General features: G+C 55.2%; 6 protein-coding genes across 6 annotated transcripts; 2 read left to right on the top strand and 4 right to left on the bottom strand.

Annotated features, from left to right (window-relative positions):
• Positions 1 to 2,709: 2,709 nt before the first annotated feature.
• Positions 2,710 to 4,499, top strand: SCHCODRAFT_02602935 (uncharacterized protein; the record flags this gene model as incomplete). The annotated part of the gene is made up of 9 exons (XM_003026850.1): positions 2,710 to 2,871; positions 2,929 to 3,075; positions 3,127 to 3,205; positions 3,284 to 3,318; positions 3,369 to 3,436; positions 3,493 to 3,512; positions 3,564 to 3,631; positions 3,747 to 3,787; positions 3,962 to 4,499. 9 exons carry the CDS (start codon positions 2,710 to 2,712, stop codon positions 4,497 to 4,499), a joined length of 1,158 nt encoding a protein of 385 aa, XP_003026896.1.
• A 271-nt stretch (positions 4,500 to 4,770) lies between these two features.
• SCHCODRAFT_02517252 (UPF0057-domain-containing protein) lies at positions 4,771 to 5,370 on the bottom strand (the record flags this gene model as incomplete). The annotated part of the gene is made up of 5 exons (XM_050343369.1): positions 4,771 to 4,804; positions 5,025 to 5,085; positions 5,145 to 5,162; positions 5,221 to 5,249; positions 5,318 to 5,370. 5 exons carry the CDS (start codon positions 5,368 to 5,370, stop codon positions 4,771 to 4,773), a joined length of 195 nt encoding a protein of 64 aa, XP_050197575.1.
• Positions 5,371 to 6,662: 1,292 nt separating this feature from the next.
• SCHCODRAFT_01176383 (uncharacterized protein) lies at positions 6,663 to 7,695 on the bottom strand (the record flags this gene model as incomplete). The annotated part of the gene is made up of 4 exons (XM_003026956.2): positions 6,663 to 7,001; positions 7,058 to 7,220; positions 7,273 to 7,576; positions 7,626 to 7,695. The coding sequence occupies 4 exons, from the start codon at positions 7,693 to 7,695 to the stop codon at positions 6,663 to 6,665; spliced, it is 876 nt and encodes a 291-aa protein (XP_003027002.1).
• Positions 7,696 to 8,274: 579 nt separating this feature from the next.
• SCHCODRAFT_02602933 (uncharacterized protein) lies at positions 8,275 to 9,383 on the top strand (the record flags this gene model as incomplete). Its single annotated transcript, XM_003026851.2, has 4 exons — positions 8,275 to 8,479; positions 8,530 to 8,833; positions 8,880 to 9,030; positions 9,078 to 9,383. The coding sequence occupies 4 exons, from the start codon at positions 8,275 to 8,277 to the stop codon at positions 9,381 to 9,383; spliced, it is 966 nt and encodes a 321-aa protein (XP_003026897.1).
• Positions 9,384 to 10,481: 1,098 nt separating this feature from the next.
• Positions 10,482 to 11,521, bottom strand: SCHCODRAFT_02517410 (uncharacterized protein; the record flags this gene model as incomplete). Its single annotated transcript, XM_003026957.2, has 4 exons — positions 10,482 to 10,820; positions 10,883 to 11,045; positions 11,099 to 11,402; positions 11,461 to 11,521. 4 exons carry the CDS (start codon positions 11,519 to 11,521, stop codon positions 10,482 to 10,484), a joined length of 867 nt encoding a protein of 288 aa, XP_003027003.1.
• Positions 11,522 to 12,185: 664 nt separating this feature from the next.
• Positions 12,186 to 14,169, bottom strand: SCHCODRAFT_02517384 (uncharacterized protein; the record flags this gene model as incomplete). Its single annotated transcript, XM_003026958.1, has 8 exons — positions 12,186 to 12,318; positions 12,373 to 12,465; positions 12,518 to 12,594; positions 12,642 to 12,803; positions 12,860 to 13,515; positions 13,565 to 13,729; positions 13,778 to 13,870; positions 13,917 to 14,169. The coding sequence occupies 8 exons, from the start codon at positions 14,167 to 14,169 to the stop codon at positions 12,186 to 12,188; spliced, it is 1,632 nt and encodes a 543-aa protein (XP_003027004.1).
• Positions 14,170 to 16,648: the final 2,479 nt, after the last annotated feature.

The following is a 16,648-nucleotide window of genomic DNA, read 5'->3' as shown; positions in this document are numbered from 1 at the left end:
GCCATCGTTGCGGGATGCGCTCCTCAGCCATTTGCGAAGGAAGCCGCACAGACGGCGCGCAACAAGAGCAGGCGGGATGCGCAAGAGCGGGCGGTCCTTGAGGCCATGATGTGCTCTCTGTCAGAGCGATGCGGGTGCCAATGAACGTACGGCTACTGTCCGCGCGAGTCGATACAGTACTACCTTCACGAGCGTCGACAGGACTTCAGCCACGCAACAGAAGCGGGAGTTTGGGTGTCAAGGGCGACGAGCTGCATTGTCGCGAGAGACATTGACAGCCTGCGGGCGACCGACATACATACATGCGAACCGCGCCCGCGCCTCGTTTCATGGTGATGCTGGTCGGAAGCAAGGGTGGGAAATAGTTAGGCGCCCATGTCGCGTGGCGTTGTCTCGTGGGTCAAAGAGCCACGTGCAGTCCACGTGTCAGGTTGAAGTTCGACATTCATCTCCGTATTGAACTGTGAGCACACATCGAAAGCGCATGAGCTCAAATCGGCCTTGGGCTGCGAGGATGACTCTGAGCTTTGAGGCTGACCATGGACATGCTCGGAGCCGAAGCAGAACAAAATATGGATGCGATATTGGAGAGCAAGGACAGACGGCGGTCGCCGAACCGCATGGAGCGCGCGTGGCGTCGCGTGTGTTCTGAGACAGAAGCGTGATTTGGTGATACCTGCGTACAGGCCCACGCTTCAGCCTGTGACTGGCACGCCGCCTGGAGTTCCATTCCAGCACAGGCCTCTCCTCGCGGTGGTGTCGGTCAAGTTGAGGTCAGGTGATTGCCTCGTGGAGCCTGCTCTCCCGACGATCTTCGACTGGGTGGCTTGTCTAGGTAGTATGACGGGAGGTCACGGCGTCGCGTGATGATGTTCCTACCGGATCGACATAACATATTTTGCGATATTTTGCAGTTGCTGGCTGGAGATTGTCCTCGTCGGTGCCAATACGGCCTCGAACTCTAACATTGAAGGTAATCACAACCGCGATCTCAGGAGGCGGTTCGTCCCAAGACGGGGTTGAAGCCTGAGACTGTGAAGACCAAGGGCGTCAGGCCTGCATTGATTTGTGGCGTTCGGCCTCGGCAGAGTCCGGTGGCGCAGTTGACCGCGAGGCGTGGCTCACTGCCTTTTCATTTGACCTCCCCATCGATTCCACGGTCAATTAACGAGCGCCGAAGGCGATGGAGATGCTAGTATCCCAACTCTGTATGTCGTGGAGCCGCGACGTATGGTCCTACGGGAATCAATCCCCTGCCAATATACTCGAATCGTCGTTCGTATGCTTGGATCATCGCACGTATACTCAGATCGTCGGAGGTCTGCAGCTTATCACGACTGTTCTACAGCTGCTGTCCCGTGGCTTCGTCATGCGGAGAGAATAGCCTTCTTTGTCTTGATTCTCTACTGTAGCGGTAATATGCTCACTGGGTCATAAGCGGCGGCTCTGCGCGCTGCGCCAGTATGGTCGTTGGTCCTCCCTTTGGCTACTTCACAATACTAGCTTCGCATCATCATGACGAGGATGTCGATCCCGCGCGACGCGCTGCACGCCGAGGTCAAGCTCGCGGCCTTTGGCATCCACTCCATTAGGGCTCCGTAGAAAATGGGTCTGTTTGAAACAGCTGTTTGTAAACACTGTTATTAACATGTTATCAACGGTTACTTACAGCGGGGGATGAAACGGCATGTTTGGAAATGTAAATAATCCCCATTTTCAAGAGCTCTGTCCTCAGCATTCACCTCAGCCTCCAGTCGAGCCCAACCGACTGCAACGGCAAGGACAGATATCAGATCGGCGTTTGCCGAGAGGGCCCATCCGACGTCAGTGACGGACCTGTCACGAGTGTGACTGTTCAACTTCGTGCTGCCCCGCCTCCCTCGCGCCTCCTCCCCCCTCGTCCCTCACGGCCCCCTCCTTCCTCGCTCCCCCTTCTCCCTCACGCCCCCTCCTCCCTTGCGCCTCATCCCATAATTTCTGGACTAGCATCACCTCTCTTCATGTTCTTGTCTCCGTCTTAACCTCTCTTTAGCGAGCCAATTTCTCGCCATCCTCGAACAAGAGACACTCGGACGAGTTAGCGATGTCGATGCCGCTTTCGTGGATATCCTGACCTGAGAACAGCGAGAACTCGGGAAGGCCAATCTAGGCTGCGATGTAAATTGGGCATTAGACCATATCTGACGCGGCGAAACTCAAAACAAAAACACTTCACAGGGTTTAGAAACTCGACCAGCGACGTTCGTAAAGAGTTTGTAACTCGCGTTGGAGCCCTGGGTTGGCATGCAGCAGCGCCTGTCTGCGCCCAGGGATCCCTGACGTCACCATGTGAACGCCCATTCGCCGAGTTTCTGAACACTCCTGGCTTGTTTCTAACAGCCCAAGTTCGAAAACTTCGAAGTGCTTGTTTTCGCCGCATCAGATATGGTCTATTGTCAACAACTGTAAATGGCAGGTAGACCAGAGGATAGAGGAATTCGACGCGGTATATAATGTGAAGTTCAGTGAAATTCATCATCAAGACTGCCCGTTGCTTTTCAAACCTCAACATACATTATTAACATGTAAGAAATGCATTTCTAACGCTGTATCTAACAGTTCCTTACGAAAAGTTTCAAACGCCATACTTACTAACATACAGCAGCAATTTCTTACACTTACTAACATACAGGGGCCCCGGGAATTATATACGGAGCCCTACACTCCATCATGCTCGGACTCTTCCTCGCGCTCGTCTTTGCCGTGATCCACTACACTCGCCGAGAGCATCCGAGGTCATCCGGCGCTTCGCCAACACCCAGGAACGAGTGGACGCGAGAGGATCGACTGCTGTTTGTGGGGTCTATGGTCTTGACTGTTACGACGAGCGCGGTGAGTTCTTCCATCATCGCTCGCGTCCCTCGAGAAGTTGTACTAAGCCCAGTCTAGAATTGGATATGCTCGTGCCTCCGCCTTCTGAAGGCCTACCACGCGAGCAGCGGGTCTGCGCCATCCCACATCGAGATGGACAGCACAGTATCCGCGGCGCAAGTCGTGCTCCGGGTGCTGACCTGGTGTGTCGCGGACATGGTCGTGGTACGCCCGAGAGTTCACTATACTGCTTGGCTCTTCTGACTGGCGCTTCAGATTAGTCGCGTGTATGTCGTTTGGAGTGGAAAGCTGGCAGTCATTATCTTGCCCGCGATTTCCCTAGCGGTGCTGCTGGGTGCGTCGTGCGATGTCTTGTCGTCGCGTCGTGCGATGTCTCGCTGTCGATTAGAAGAAGCGCTAACTTCCGCGTTAGCTAGCGGCATGGCAATCGCGTACGATACTGCGGTGGTGGGTTGATGCCCTCTACCACGTATACGCGCGTCTGACGGCGCTCGCAGCTCGACGCAGATTCTCCCGACACCACCTTCGCGAACTGGAAGCTCGTCAACTCGTGGTCTACGATATTGTGAGCAGTTTCTTCACAGCGCTTTCCCATAAGCTCACCGCGCTCTGTCACCGCAGCACCAACGTATACTGCACCGGTAAATCCTCTTGATGAGCGCGCTCATACAGTTGAGCTTACATCTCACTAGGCATGATCACCTGGCGCATCCTGCGCGTCTCGCGGGCGCACGCGCAGACTGGGAAGTCGCCGCTTTCGGTGCGTATAAGCCCCCTTAGCCGACTCCCCCCTCTGTCGACTCCCCCCTCAGTCGCCCCCCCCCCTCAGTCGACTCCCCCCTAAGTCGACTGCGTCTTACTGAGATCCACCTCAGGCAGCGCTCGCTGCGCTGGTCGAGAGCGCGATGTTCTATACGTGAGTCGGCTCGACGCGTCCGCCTCTGGATCGCCTCCCCATCCCCATCCCCTCCCCTCCCCTGACTTGGCTCCGTCGCTCCCTTGTGGACCTGCATTCCCTCTCCTTCCTCGTATCCATCCACGGCCCGTGCTGTCTCACCGTGAATCTCCCACCGACTAACCCCCCGCCCAGCACTATCGCCATCCTGACCTACGCGACCGCCGAGGCCGAGCACGTCTCGAACGCCTTCTTCATCGAGATCAGCGCGCCGTCGGCCGCGCTGGCGTCTGTGGTCATACACGTTCGCGCGATCTGGAGAAGAGAGAGGTGGGGTGGAGAGACCGAGAGGTGGAGAGGCGATAGGGCGGGGCCGGGGGGAATGCGTGGGCCCTCTATGCTAGCGAGCGCGTCTCCCAAGCCAGGAGTAGGCGCGTCGCCGATGCTGGGATTGGGCGCTTCGCCGATGCTGGGATTGCGCGCATCGTCAATGCTGGGATTGCGCGCTTCGCCAGCGCCGAAATTGCGCGTGTCTTCCATATGCCCACCGGTGTCCCGGCGTCCCGAAGATCATGCTCGTGGGTCCTGGGATGTGGAGGCGCAGAGGAGGGGCGACAAGGCATCGGGCGAGACACGGGAGTCCGAGAAGGAATGGGGGACGAGGTCGAGGTCGGACGGTAATTCAAGCTCGACTTCGACCCTGAGACCGATGTCGAGCGCTGTCGTACGATGAGGGTTTGTTCGCGTAAAGATTCCAAAGTTCATGTATAGAATAAAATACAATCAAGTAATGGACAATTCTCGACTGCGTGTGGACCGACGGTTGACTCGCCTTGCATTTTTTCTCCAAGGTCATGCATCGAAGATGATAGTTCCATCGAAAAGTCCTGAGAATGTATCATCATAGCAACATTCAAAGCAAAGTCGTGTCAAACTCGTGAAATACAGAAGGGTAGGCGATGTTATAGGGGCGTGTCGACTCAGAGAAGGTCCTTGCCGATGAATCACATCGCACCCTCGCTCTTCGAAATAATATACCTGGGAAGGGGTCAGCACATGGATGAAGAATGGAGCTTTCTGGGCGGAGGGGAGAGGATGAGGACAGGTAGAAAAAAAAACGAGGCTAGTACGCGAACGAGGACTGGTCGGCATAAATAGGGCGCACAGCCTTCCGGCGTCGGTCTCGAAGAGACTCGCGGGCAAGGATCCGAGGTCGCGAGTCGGAGGAAGTAGGGGTGGAGCGACCGAGCTGACTTACCAAGCGTGGAGGACACCTGGTATCCAGCCGAGGATACTCAGGCAGACGTTTATCCAGAAATCTAGGGGTAGTCGGGGGTCAGTGGTCAGTGAATGCACCAGAAGCAGGGGGAGGGCCTACCAGCAGCACATCCGCGCTCTTCGAGGAGTCAATGGATCAGAGTCTAGCGAGAAATGGAACGAGGGGGAAAGCATACTGAAGAACACCGCGACAGGAGGAAGGAAGCTGCGTATTTGGGTCAGCAATGGTCGCGGAATTGAATGTGAGAACCGTGTATCATTAAGTGCGCTTACATAGCGAGGAAGTAGAGGCAGACGTCGCCGGTCGAAGATACTTGGGTAGCCATTGTTCGTGTGCGGAAGATCAGCGCGAGAGGCAAGGGGGTTAGCTGACGTCATCCGGCGTTCTCCCGACCCTTGAACGTGCAGGTCACGTGCAGCGCCCAGATTTTTATCCGCGCACCAGGCCTCGTGAGTCTTCGCCCTTCTTCTTGCCCTGACCATCTGACTCGACGGCGGCTGCTTTATGCCTCTCCGACTATGAGATCTGCAAGGTCCACGAGAGTGGAGACTCTGCGCAGGTCAAGCTCAAAAGGACCTCGACTGGCGCGCGATCCCGCATCCTCTTTATATACTCACACCTATTGCGAGGGGCGCACTTCGTTCCAGTCACGGTCTGCCAGGACTCACAGCTCCTATCCTTTGGTATACTCGGAAAGAATACAATATCGAGAAATACTCGTACACGCTATGTCGCCGAACTCGAGCACTGAAGACGAGAGTCCCCCTCCGCAAGCCGGCCTCAAGAGCGAACAATATGCGTCCACATTGTCCGCTTCCTATACTCATCGCACGGCTGGTCACAGTCTCCTCCGATGACGGATCTCTCGCGTCTCTCTCGTATTGTTATGTTCCGTTCCGAAGACCGCATCCTCTTCAACATCTATCTCATTCCTTCGGTAGTGACTGATGGTTCGCTGAGAACTTCCCCGCCTTGGCTGGCGAATTATGGATCTGAAAGAGCGCATAGAAACGCTAGACATGCTCTTCACCTTTGTATACTTCAGGAGGCACCCCGCGCTTGCTGACATCTCGTTCGACTGACTCAAGAGATTGGCAGAGTCTGCAGAGAAGTACGGTGTCGCGCCTGCTAGGCACATCTGCCTCGTGAGGATGGCGTGAGTCGTTAGCTTTCTTCCCTCTTCTCCCTGCTTGAAGTCGACGGGCCTTATAGGCTGCTTCTTAGAGAAGAACCTTTCGACACGCTTGCATATGCCTACAAGCATGATCTCATGAACGCATGCGCGCCCCTCACGATTGACACGCCCATTGATGCGGCGTACGATTTCCCTTCGCCGCTTCTGCACATCACTTGATGCGTACTTCGGAGTCCGTGGATCCTCCTCCCTTATGCTTGGTCTCCAATATGGACGCCATATGAGTGCGCGAGCTCAGGTACAGCTGGACATGGCGTATGCGTATGCAGGTAGCGATGACTGAGGCTCGTCAAACTTGCGAAGTGAGCCAGACGGGTCATAGAGGCGAGTTACGCGCCGTGGTTTCACTCCTTTCTGACACGCTTTTTGACATGCAATGCGAAGCCGTGTATTCGGAGTAATCGTACTTGGTAAATAGAGGCTCAACCCCTTGACACCGAAGATACAAAGTGAGAAAATGGAGGCACCTTCTTCGCTTCCTCTTCCACAATACCCTTCCACAACGCGAGCTGATGCCTACAGTGCGTCATTCCCATGGGGTGACTGTGTTTACACTCGTCGGCTATTTTCTCTTTTCCATGGAATAACACGCGCACAAGATGGGGTGTGACAACTCGAACTTCGCCAAGACTCCGCTCAACCGCATAGACGAGGGAAGCCCATGCCTCGCATTTAACATTCTGCAAGCCATGATCATTTTGAATTCGTAGCGAATATGATTCATTCGTGACGATCTTGATCCAAGCCTCCTTATACAAGGTCTGTCGATATCCCAAGATCAATTTGCAACACTATACCTCCTGTAAAGCCTGCTCACCCAAGCAATATACAGTATTCCTGCGCCCATGATTTCAAGTGCGTTTTGGGATGTTTCCCTGAGGGTCCTCGGTGCTACCTCGTCCATGAACTCGACGTATCCATGCCTGTATGCGTATCTCATCTTTTGCAGGGCGAAGTCATTTCGGACCATGTAGAATTTCCTGATGTAAGATTAGTCCTAAAGTTTTGACTTTTGTCACATAGTGCACTCACCGGATTTGGAGATAGCATACAGCCATCGCGGGGGCAACTCGATACTTTTCTGCTGCCTCTGCGAGCGAGAAGAGTAGGTCCGAGCCGAGCGCATCGAGCAGCGGGAGATGACCCGGATAGACGAACTGGAAGATGATCTCCAGGATATCGCTATTCTCGGTGAGATCGGCGATGTCGGTCTCACTCGACACAAAGTCCTCAGCGAAAGGGCCGTCGGTCACGGCGCGGAGGTTGGCGCGATGGATGTTGAAGAGGACGTTGTCGCTGGAGCGGAATACAACTATCTCGCCTTCCGTCGAGGAAACTGAACGGTCGTGTCAGCAATGACCTAGAGAAGAGGTAACTCGACGCACATCTCTCGGATCGGCGCTGTTGAGGAACTGCAGCTGGCTTGTCTGCTTGGCCGTTCTGCGTGGAGGTCATGATGGTCAGGAGATAAGGGTGAGAAGTAGCAGCCTCGTGTTGCGTAGCTTTCGATCAAAGGATAGGCGCCGAGAAGGCTTCAGTAGGCGCCGTAGTCACGGGCACGAGCCAGACGCCGCTCTACCGACCTCTCTTCACTGCTGTTTGTTGTGGGCCCGCTTGGTGTGTTACCATCAGGGGTTCGGAGAAATTTCTGTCGTATAGAGAATTTCAGTCCATCAGAAACATTGCGTCGGGCAGAAGCAGCGAAGGTGATAGTGGCGAAAACAAACATCCCAACGGTAACGTGTCACGCGTCACAGACGGATCGGCCCGGCGACGTGCAGCAGCCGCGGCCGTTCTTGCTTCCCACCACAATCATGTCTTTTGTCTATCTCAAGTCGCGCCTCCGACGAGGATATCTCTTCTCGGAAATGAAGCAATCAGAAGTTCCCCCTCTCCAGATCTAAATTTGGTTCTCAGGCTGAGGCTTCGACGCGGTCACTCAATAACTACAGGTTCTCGCCGGGTTTTCAGAAGCGCCAGTCCGTGTCGCCTCCGAGGTAGGGAGGCTCTAGATCTGTATACTGGCTCTCGAGCATGCTTATTGGACTCCATAACTCTGCGAACCCCGTCGTCGGACTCTCCACTTCGGCGCCAATCAAGAAGTCCAAGTCACAAGCGCTCTATGCGCACCTGCCTCGAGGCAGCCTCGTCTTGGTCTCACCCGCCATGGCGTCTAATCAGAGCGAAAACAACGCTGGCTTTTCCTCTGCCCCTAAGCCTGATCGCCAGTGTGAACGATGTGTGTCGACGTGATCTATCCTCTATCCGCATGCTGATGTGTTCGTCTAGTCGCCTCTACAGAGGGTGATGTCGTCGTGTTCCGCTCCATCGATCACGTCCTGTTCAACATTCACCGCGTAAATCTGCGCGTAAATACAACGGGTCCCTTTGCCGAGGACTTTCCCTCCCCGAAGGGCGACGTCGCCGACCTGACCGAGGACGCGAAGACGCTGGAGCTACTCTTCCGATTCATATATTCCGAACGTCATCCGACGCTGGCAGACCTACCATTCGACGAGCTTCTCTGCCTCGCCGAAGCTGCGGAGAAGTACGGTGTAGCGCCGGCAATGAACCTGTGCTACGTGCGCTTGACGTTCGTGGTTTGTCGCCAAATTTCAATCGTTCTGATAATCGCGCAGGCTCATATACAAGGATAAACCCTTCGAAATCTTGGTGTACGCGCACAAGCATGCCTACACTGACCTTCTCGATATGTGCGCACCACACACGCTTGGTACGCCTGTTGAGAAAGTGCGCACACTCCTTCCTGCATCTTTGTTCTTGGCCTGGGTTCGTGCGTTGCTCGGTCTGTGACGGTTGTACTCATGATGGTTCAGGTTTGCTACAATGATCCCTGGTATAGGATAATTACCCGCGAAACCACGGAGCAGCTCTTCAACTGTAGCTGCAAGTCTAGCACCGGAGCGGCGCAGCGAACTCTCAGCACATTGATTGCGCAAGGCCCGCCAGCCTTCCTCGGCTTGACTAGCCTGTCAGCCAAGCTGCGCACCGCCTCGGAATGCACAAATTCCTCGAGATATAACTGTTCGTTTTGGCTCAATATCTGGGCGCGTGAATTAGATGTAAAGTTGAAGGCCCTTCCACCTCTATCAAGCTTCTTGAGGCCGACGGCTGCTTCGTAGATACTTGCGATACATACAACGATCACAACATTTTTTCGAAGTTAAATGTTATAATTGCTTTATTGCCGTGGTCCCTGCGAGCTAGGTGAGTTGCGCAAATCGAGTCAGGCATGCTGATGGACGGACTGAGTAGTCGGGTAAGCTGCCTTTTCAGACCAGTGTCTGCCACTTTCGCGGCACTTATCAAATGCACAGGTCACCAATGCGCTCTATATGTGTCAGCCTCACGGCCATAATCGCTTGCTCCTACCCTTTATGACGTCCAACGATCGCCAGCCTAACGACGATTCCTCCACCGACAGACGTGACTTCATATCCAGCGCCGTCCAACGATAACAAAGTCGCCTCCACCTACGGCGACATTGCTGTCTTCCCGGTCCATCGGTCATGTTCCGCCCAATATCCATCGCATTGATTTGAACGTGAGCTCGGAGAGGACGTCAGGCGGCATGCGGTGGTCATACAAACGCAGGTTTTGTCTCTTTTTGGCATCGGGCCCTATAGCTCAAGCCGGCATCACGTCTCACTCGAATGGGCTGCGCGCAAATCATCGCGCGGTTAATTCATCTTTTGTGGCAACCATTGAGAGTGCCGTCGCCTCGAGCATGCCGTTGATGGAGAGTGGCAGCGTCGCTGGCGCTGACGACAAGATAAGCCGATGCGGCCGAAAGTCGTTTGTGAAGCGCCCGTAAACGTCGGTCGAGCGCACCAAAAGCCAGCCTCAGACAAGCACGTAAATGGTCTGGAAGAGGCAGACCGCGCGGCTAGGGGATCGAAGATCGTCAGCTGGAGGAGAACGTGAAGATGTGTGCGAGGGGAACGAGTGAGGACGAGAAGGTGATGAGTCCAGTAAGGAGGCCGATACAACTCACCTTGAGCGGGAGGAGAGGAGCGAGCGGCGAGGTGAAAAGTAGATGAATACGGCGAGTGAGGAAATGGTCGATAGGAAAGGCTAATGAGGAAACGATTGGGAACTCGAATGACGAGTGCGCGACACGCAGAAAGTTAGGAAAGGCAGTGAAGACTACATTAATCCATTACAGAAGCGTGGAAACAGGCGTCGCAAGTGCGTACATTCAGAAACGATACAAAACAAGATCAGCACGAATTCACCGCGGTTACGAATTGGGATAGAGGCGGGATCGCTTTGGCGAGCTTCATCGCTTCGGTCTTCCACTCCATGAACTGATGCCGGCAATGCGTGACCCCGGACGGGTGGCGATGCTGACAGCGGTCGGCCAAGCTTTCCTTATCGAAGAAGAGCGTCGACAGGCTGTCGAACCATTGGGTGCGGTGTTCGCCCAGGTCGCGCTCAACCGCGAAGAGAAGGGCAGCCCACACATCGCATCTGACGTTCGGCAAGCCGTGATTGTCGCGAGTCCGCAGGGCATAGGTGCCTTCGGCAAAGATCCGGGTCCAGGCATCTTTGTACGTCGTCTAATCGGCACGAAAGGTAAGTCAGGTATGTTCTTTGACCGCACGAGGTGACTGATCCTCACCCAAGCAACGTACAGTAAGCCCGGCCCGAAAGCCTTGAGCGCGTCTTCCATTCTCTTGGGGAACGACAGCGGCGCGACTTGGTCCATGTATTTGATGTATCCGTGCCGGTGCGCGTAGGCCATCTTCTGCAAGACACAGTCTTCCGTGATGTCGGAGATGCGCCTTAAGTACGATGAGCTTGACAGCTATCTCACAGGGACGTATAGCGCGCTCACCGAATTTGGAGATGGCAAAGCGCCATCGCGGGAGCTACGCGATACTTCTCCGCCGCTTCCGCAACAGAGAAGAGGAGTTCGGGGGTAACACCGTCAAGTAGCGGAAGATTGCCCGGATAGACGAATTGGAACATGATATCGAGTACTTGGCTGTCCTCCGTGAGGTCTGCGGCATCGGCGGGAGTCGACGGGAAGTATTCAGCGAAGGGTCCGTCGGTCACCGCGCGGAGATTGGTGTGATGGATGTTGAAGAGCACTTTGTCGCTAGAGCGGAATACGACAGCGTCCCCGTCCGTGGAGAAGACTGCATGAGGGTATGCTATCAGAAAACCTCACTTTGAAGGCGCCTCACTGGTACTTACATCGCTCGGATTGGCGCTGAACTGGGGCTTCAGCTTGCGTCCCATCCTGAGCGGTGGCCATGATGGTCAGAAGGTGAGATTAGAGCAAAGCGCCCTCGAGGCATTCCGAGTTTTGACTGAGGAAGGCCCTTGTAAGGCCGCTTCCCTTCACGTTGGAAGTGGCGCAAAGAGATTGCTGCGAGCACAAAGAAGCCGCGCGAATTGTCAGACTTCATTGGTGATGAGCTGAGAGCTGCCTCTGAGCATGTCATGCCGCAAGGAGTGGAGATTTATATTGCAAATATACGAGTCTTCTTCGAGGATCCGTCGCTTCTGATAGGTATGCAAGGTGTTGGTTCAGGACAGGAAGCAATGTGACAGCCGGTGACGCGTGACATGCTCGCGATTCAGAGTGGCCCGGCAGAACCCGGCCTCAGCATCAGGAAAGGGCTCCCACGCCTGGAGGCGTCCGGAGGGCACCTCCGGAAGCCCAGGACGGCGAACGTACTCAACGCATGCAGGAAGAGGGTGTCAGTGTGCTCAAAGTTGGAGGGTCCCTGAAGCGCCCGCAGGCGCGTTCTATATGTAGTTGCGCTCGTCAGGCTCCTCAGTTTTGTCTTTTTTTTTCGCGCTCAATCACACTGCTTGGAGAGAAGGGGGAGTTTGTTGATTGATGCGGGCGCTACGTAGGTACGTAGACAGTAGATAATTGTACAATATTCGATTCTATTCCTGTATATACTCCTTCAAGCATCCATCGTCTGCGTGGCGATGGGGCCGCCCGCTTCCTTCTCCAACGCGTCAAAATCAATACCTTGAAAATCTTCTTCGGGCACGTCACTGTCCTCTTCCAGCGCATACAGCTTATCTTGATCGCGTCTCACGAGGGGTAAGCAAAAGATGCAGAGAAAGCGTACAAGACTTGAGACTTACAGTATATCACGAAGCATGGTCATCTGCAACTTATTCATGTACTTCCGGGCCCGTGTTTGCATCTTGAGCACGTAACGCATGTTCTTCGCGTGACTGAGCAGAAAGGTCAGTGATATGGAAGGCTGATAGATGTCAGGGTGCATACGCAGCACGGCCAATCTCGTCGCTGAAGTCGGAGAGTGCATGCGCACCCGACAGCCATTCCTTCAGACAATGCTCAATCTGATGAAAGTTAGCTGTTGAAAGCATTGTATAGTTGACGTACGTACCATCGCAGCAACAAGACCAATCAAATTCAGAGGAACCTGACGCTGCGCGATCATGTATTGCGCGGCGTCGTTGTTGACCTTGCCAGCGCCGAAGCAAACCTCACCAATGACAGACTCAAAGACGGAAAAGCCAAATGGCTTGCTTCGGTCGTTCGTGCAGTGCTATAGAGAGTGTCAGTCCGGGCCGGGCTGAGTAATCAGAAGCCGTGTCAGCTCACCTCGATGTCGAGGCCAGCAAAGACATAATTCTTTTTCTTGAGGGCCCACAAGACACCCCGCTTGACGATGTCCTCGTCAAGCTTGCCGAGGCGGAGATCCTTGCATAGCTCCGCACGCGCCTTGCGTATGAGGTCTGTCCGAATGGCGGTCAGGCCGTAACCAGCCTTGGGCATTTGTGAGCACAAAAGGAGCGAGAAAGCGAGTTTCCGTACGTAGGTCAATAGCAGCCGTTGAACTTCAGGGTCCTGTGTTGCACGCTGATACGCATCTTGTAGAACCTGACCGTTGGGAGCCGTCGTAGCCCCTTCGACGACCCCTCCAATGATGGCCCACTCGGCGGCCTCGACGCTTGCTGGGTACGCTTGCGAGATGACAGAGGCACGAGCCTTGTTCTTGCTCTCGTCGGCAAGGCCCCTCGTGCGCGGAGTGAAGTCGTTGCGCCTGATCTTGCCGCTGGCCTTCTTTGGCGTCTTCGGTACGGTCTCGTGCACGAACTCGATCTCGGAGATGTGAATTGTAGGTCCAATGATGTCGTACTGCAGACGTACCCCGTTTGACAGACTATCAACTTCGACAGGGCTTGTCCCTTCGTGCGAGAACTTCTGGGCATCGCGCTCGGTTGGTTCAGGGCGCTGAGACGGCGCATTACGGTTATCTTCAGGCCGGTTGATGGTCAATCACACTGAACAGGTTGTATGGCTTACCGGATGTCTGCGCGATCACCATGTCCACGTCGGTTGGACCGTCCTCTGGGGCCTCTCGCGAGCGCTTCGCCCTCTTGTGGGGTGGATCTTCGGCTTCATCATCGTCGCTCAATAGCCCTTCATCATGCTCCTTGGCGAGGAGTGCCATGTTGCGACTGTAGATATCTGAGGGGCGCGTGAGCGCAAAGATGTGATGACAAATGGCAGACGTACCGTTAGGTACTTCTTCAAGGTCATATAATCCATCGTCGTCGCTCTCAGAGCTCTCGACCGCCTTCTCCGAGATCTTCGTGCTCAGAACCGATCCTGAAAGCGATCAGTACCTTATATAATGCAAGACTCAACCACGCACGGATGTTCGCCTCGCGCGCTGCGAGGATGAATTCAATCTCTTCAGGTGTGAGTACCGAAGTAGAAGGCGGAGCAGATACAGATGAGGTGGAGGGTACAGATGCTGTCTTCGACTTTGCGCGGGGGGCAGGAGGTGGACCAGGCGCATTCTTCGGCTTCTTGCCATTGACCGCGTCGATTGCAGCGGCATGTTGGGTAGCTTCGCGAGCTCGAGCGCTCGCCTTGCGCTTCGTTGGAGGACGAGTGTTTGTCATGAGCAATATGGAGGCGGAAGAGTGAGACGGACGCACCGATTATATACCTAGTTATCAGATCCAGCTCACGCCTGCCCTGGACTCAACGCGGCTGAGCCAGAGGTAGCCGGGGAATATTCGAGGCGTTGGGGCATGTCATGAAGCCAATGGGTTGAGAGAGTTCTGCACAGGACGCGTCAGGCCGATACAGGGTCACAAATCTCTGAGTGTTTCTGGGCTCACCCCGGCGCATCCCTCCATTTCTGTGCCAAAACCCCGCATGAGTCGTCACTTGATGCGTGGGGACCTCGTTCGAGTGTAGGGAGTGTGGGGGGGACTTGCTCAGATGTCTGGCAGACGTGCACTAAGCGATAGACAAGGGAGACGTTGATGGTGGGAAGCAAGCGCTGGCGAGCAGCTGGTCGATCGATCTGTCCGCGTGCTGCTACGTCGGCATTTGCCGAAGCCGGGGCGCCATCGAAGGCCAGCCCACAACTACCTAGAAGATGGGCTTGATGGGATCGTACGCTCACGAAAGACGCGAAGTACAGTCTAGCTAGACGATCCACACAACCAAACACCAACAACCACGATAGCAATGAACACGCTAGACTGGAGGCGCTACGAGAGCGGGCGAGTCCGAGTATTTATATTACTAGGGGATAGATTGTGTTGTTTATGCCAGTTCCAGACGAGCTGGACTGAAGCGAGAAGTCGAGTGGGGCAATCGGACGTCTCGGCGTTCTTACGAGCGCTTTCGGGTTTGATTGAAGTTCACAAGGCGGTTTAATGCGCTCGGAAGTTCAGGCTTTTATGATGTGTACAGTGCGGGTTAACGCGGTTGCGTTTATTTGGTGTGGTGTGTAGGTACTAGGGCTTCTCTGCGCGGGGCGGGAAAAGTCCCCGAATCGTATGTAGGTCTCGGTATATAACTTGAACGCGTCGTCTCGGCCGTCCAGACCGCGCGGTAACACACAATGCCTATCTCTGAGTCAAAATCCAACTATAACGCCTATCCGCGCGTTCTCCTGTCCGAATAATCGCGCAATGACTGCGGTTCCTGGCGGTAGAGCGGTTGACTGGTCGGGTATCCTCCTGCGCCGCGATGCCGGGCGCGATTCCACACTTGTTGATGTTTACCAAGGCAAGGCTGGCCTGGTTTCCACCCGTTCCCTTGTGCGCGACGCGGCTCAGAGGCCTGCGCGGCGGGGAGCGTACAGCCTAGACTGTCGATACGCGGGGAGTGAAGCCCTTGCCGGGGCGGACAGCGCTTGGCAGCGCCGACGCTCGGTTCGGAGTTCAACTCGGCGATGTCCGAGATCACGAGCTCGGACCCGAAGTTCCGGTCTCGGACCCGAAGTCACGTGTAGTCACGTTGATGGTTCGAGTTCCGCTTGCGCGGTGCTCTGCGTGTCTCCGCATGACGGCGAGCAGCAGGAAGGCTTGTCCGAGCCCCAACAATAATCTAGATTCTCTTGACACAGCAGGGCAAGAGGACTGAAGGCTTGAGGCGCATATAGCGCGGCTACTTGATTAAGTAGGGCCCGCCAAAGGACTCGCAGGATGTCATCGACAACGCGCAGACTCGTGATCAGGCGCCGAAGAGCTCGCTGCTATCCTTGGTCAGTCATTGCAGACGGATAATGCTGCGGACTAGTTGTATTGAAGGTTAGGAAGCGTGGCGCTCCTGGTTTTCTATGTCATAAAATACCCCCGACGCGCCCGTTGTACAGTCGCGACGTCGGTGCAGTATATACGGATCCGCCCATACAATCTAGACCAAGTCGACTATATATCGCTTGTTTATGTATGTTTTTCCGCGTTTTTCAGCCGCAGGGCGTATCATCTCCCCCACACCAATAATCTGGACCGTCCTCGGTCAGTTAAGGTGGATGGGTGACTCGGTGTTGTTACTGGGTCGTCGGGCGACTCGCAGTCGACTGCTGGCGCAGTCTCTTGGTATGTAGGTGTCGGAGGACGGCGGGGCGCTAATTAAGCTTTTGGCTCACACCGCATGTTCCGGACATGCATGGTCGTTTAAAAGCCGGCCGCGCGCGTCTCCCACGGTTTTCCAACTTGTCTTGAACCACGAAGGTAGGTCGCTAGTACGCGCGTCCTGACGCGTCAGCCGTACTGACGACGATCTAGAGATGTCCCCCGGCAACGAAGGCCCACACGCGACGGTGCGCAAAGAGCATCAGGCTTTCGCCCGAAAGCTCCACCAGATCGAGAAGGACGCGCGCATGCTGCTCAAGGGCCAGGAGCCCACGGTGGCGAACTTGGTGCGGGGGATCCAGCGCGATAAGGCGCGCGCGACGATCCTCAAGAAGAAGCTGGTAAGCCCCGTCGTGCGGATCGTTTCCGGCGCTAGCTAACGCTCGTTTGTAGATCGCCTTGTCCGACGCCATCGCGCAAGCGCGCAAATTGAGAGAGACTGGCCCCTGGGCGCCGACCGCGGCGATCCAAGGGGCGATGTTTTTCCTGTTCGACTGCCTCAAGG

This window comes from Schizophyllum commune, assembly GCF_000143185.2.
Source record: "Schizophyllum commune H4-8 unplaced genomic scaffold SCHCOscaffold_13, whole genome shotgun sequence".
NCBI lineage: Eukaryota > Fungi > Basidiomycota > Agaricomycetes > Agaricales > Schizophyllaceae > Schizophyllum > Schizophyllum commune.
This window is presented reverse-complemented; position numbering and strand designations above follow the sequence as displayed.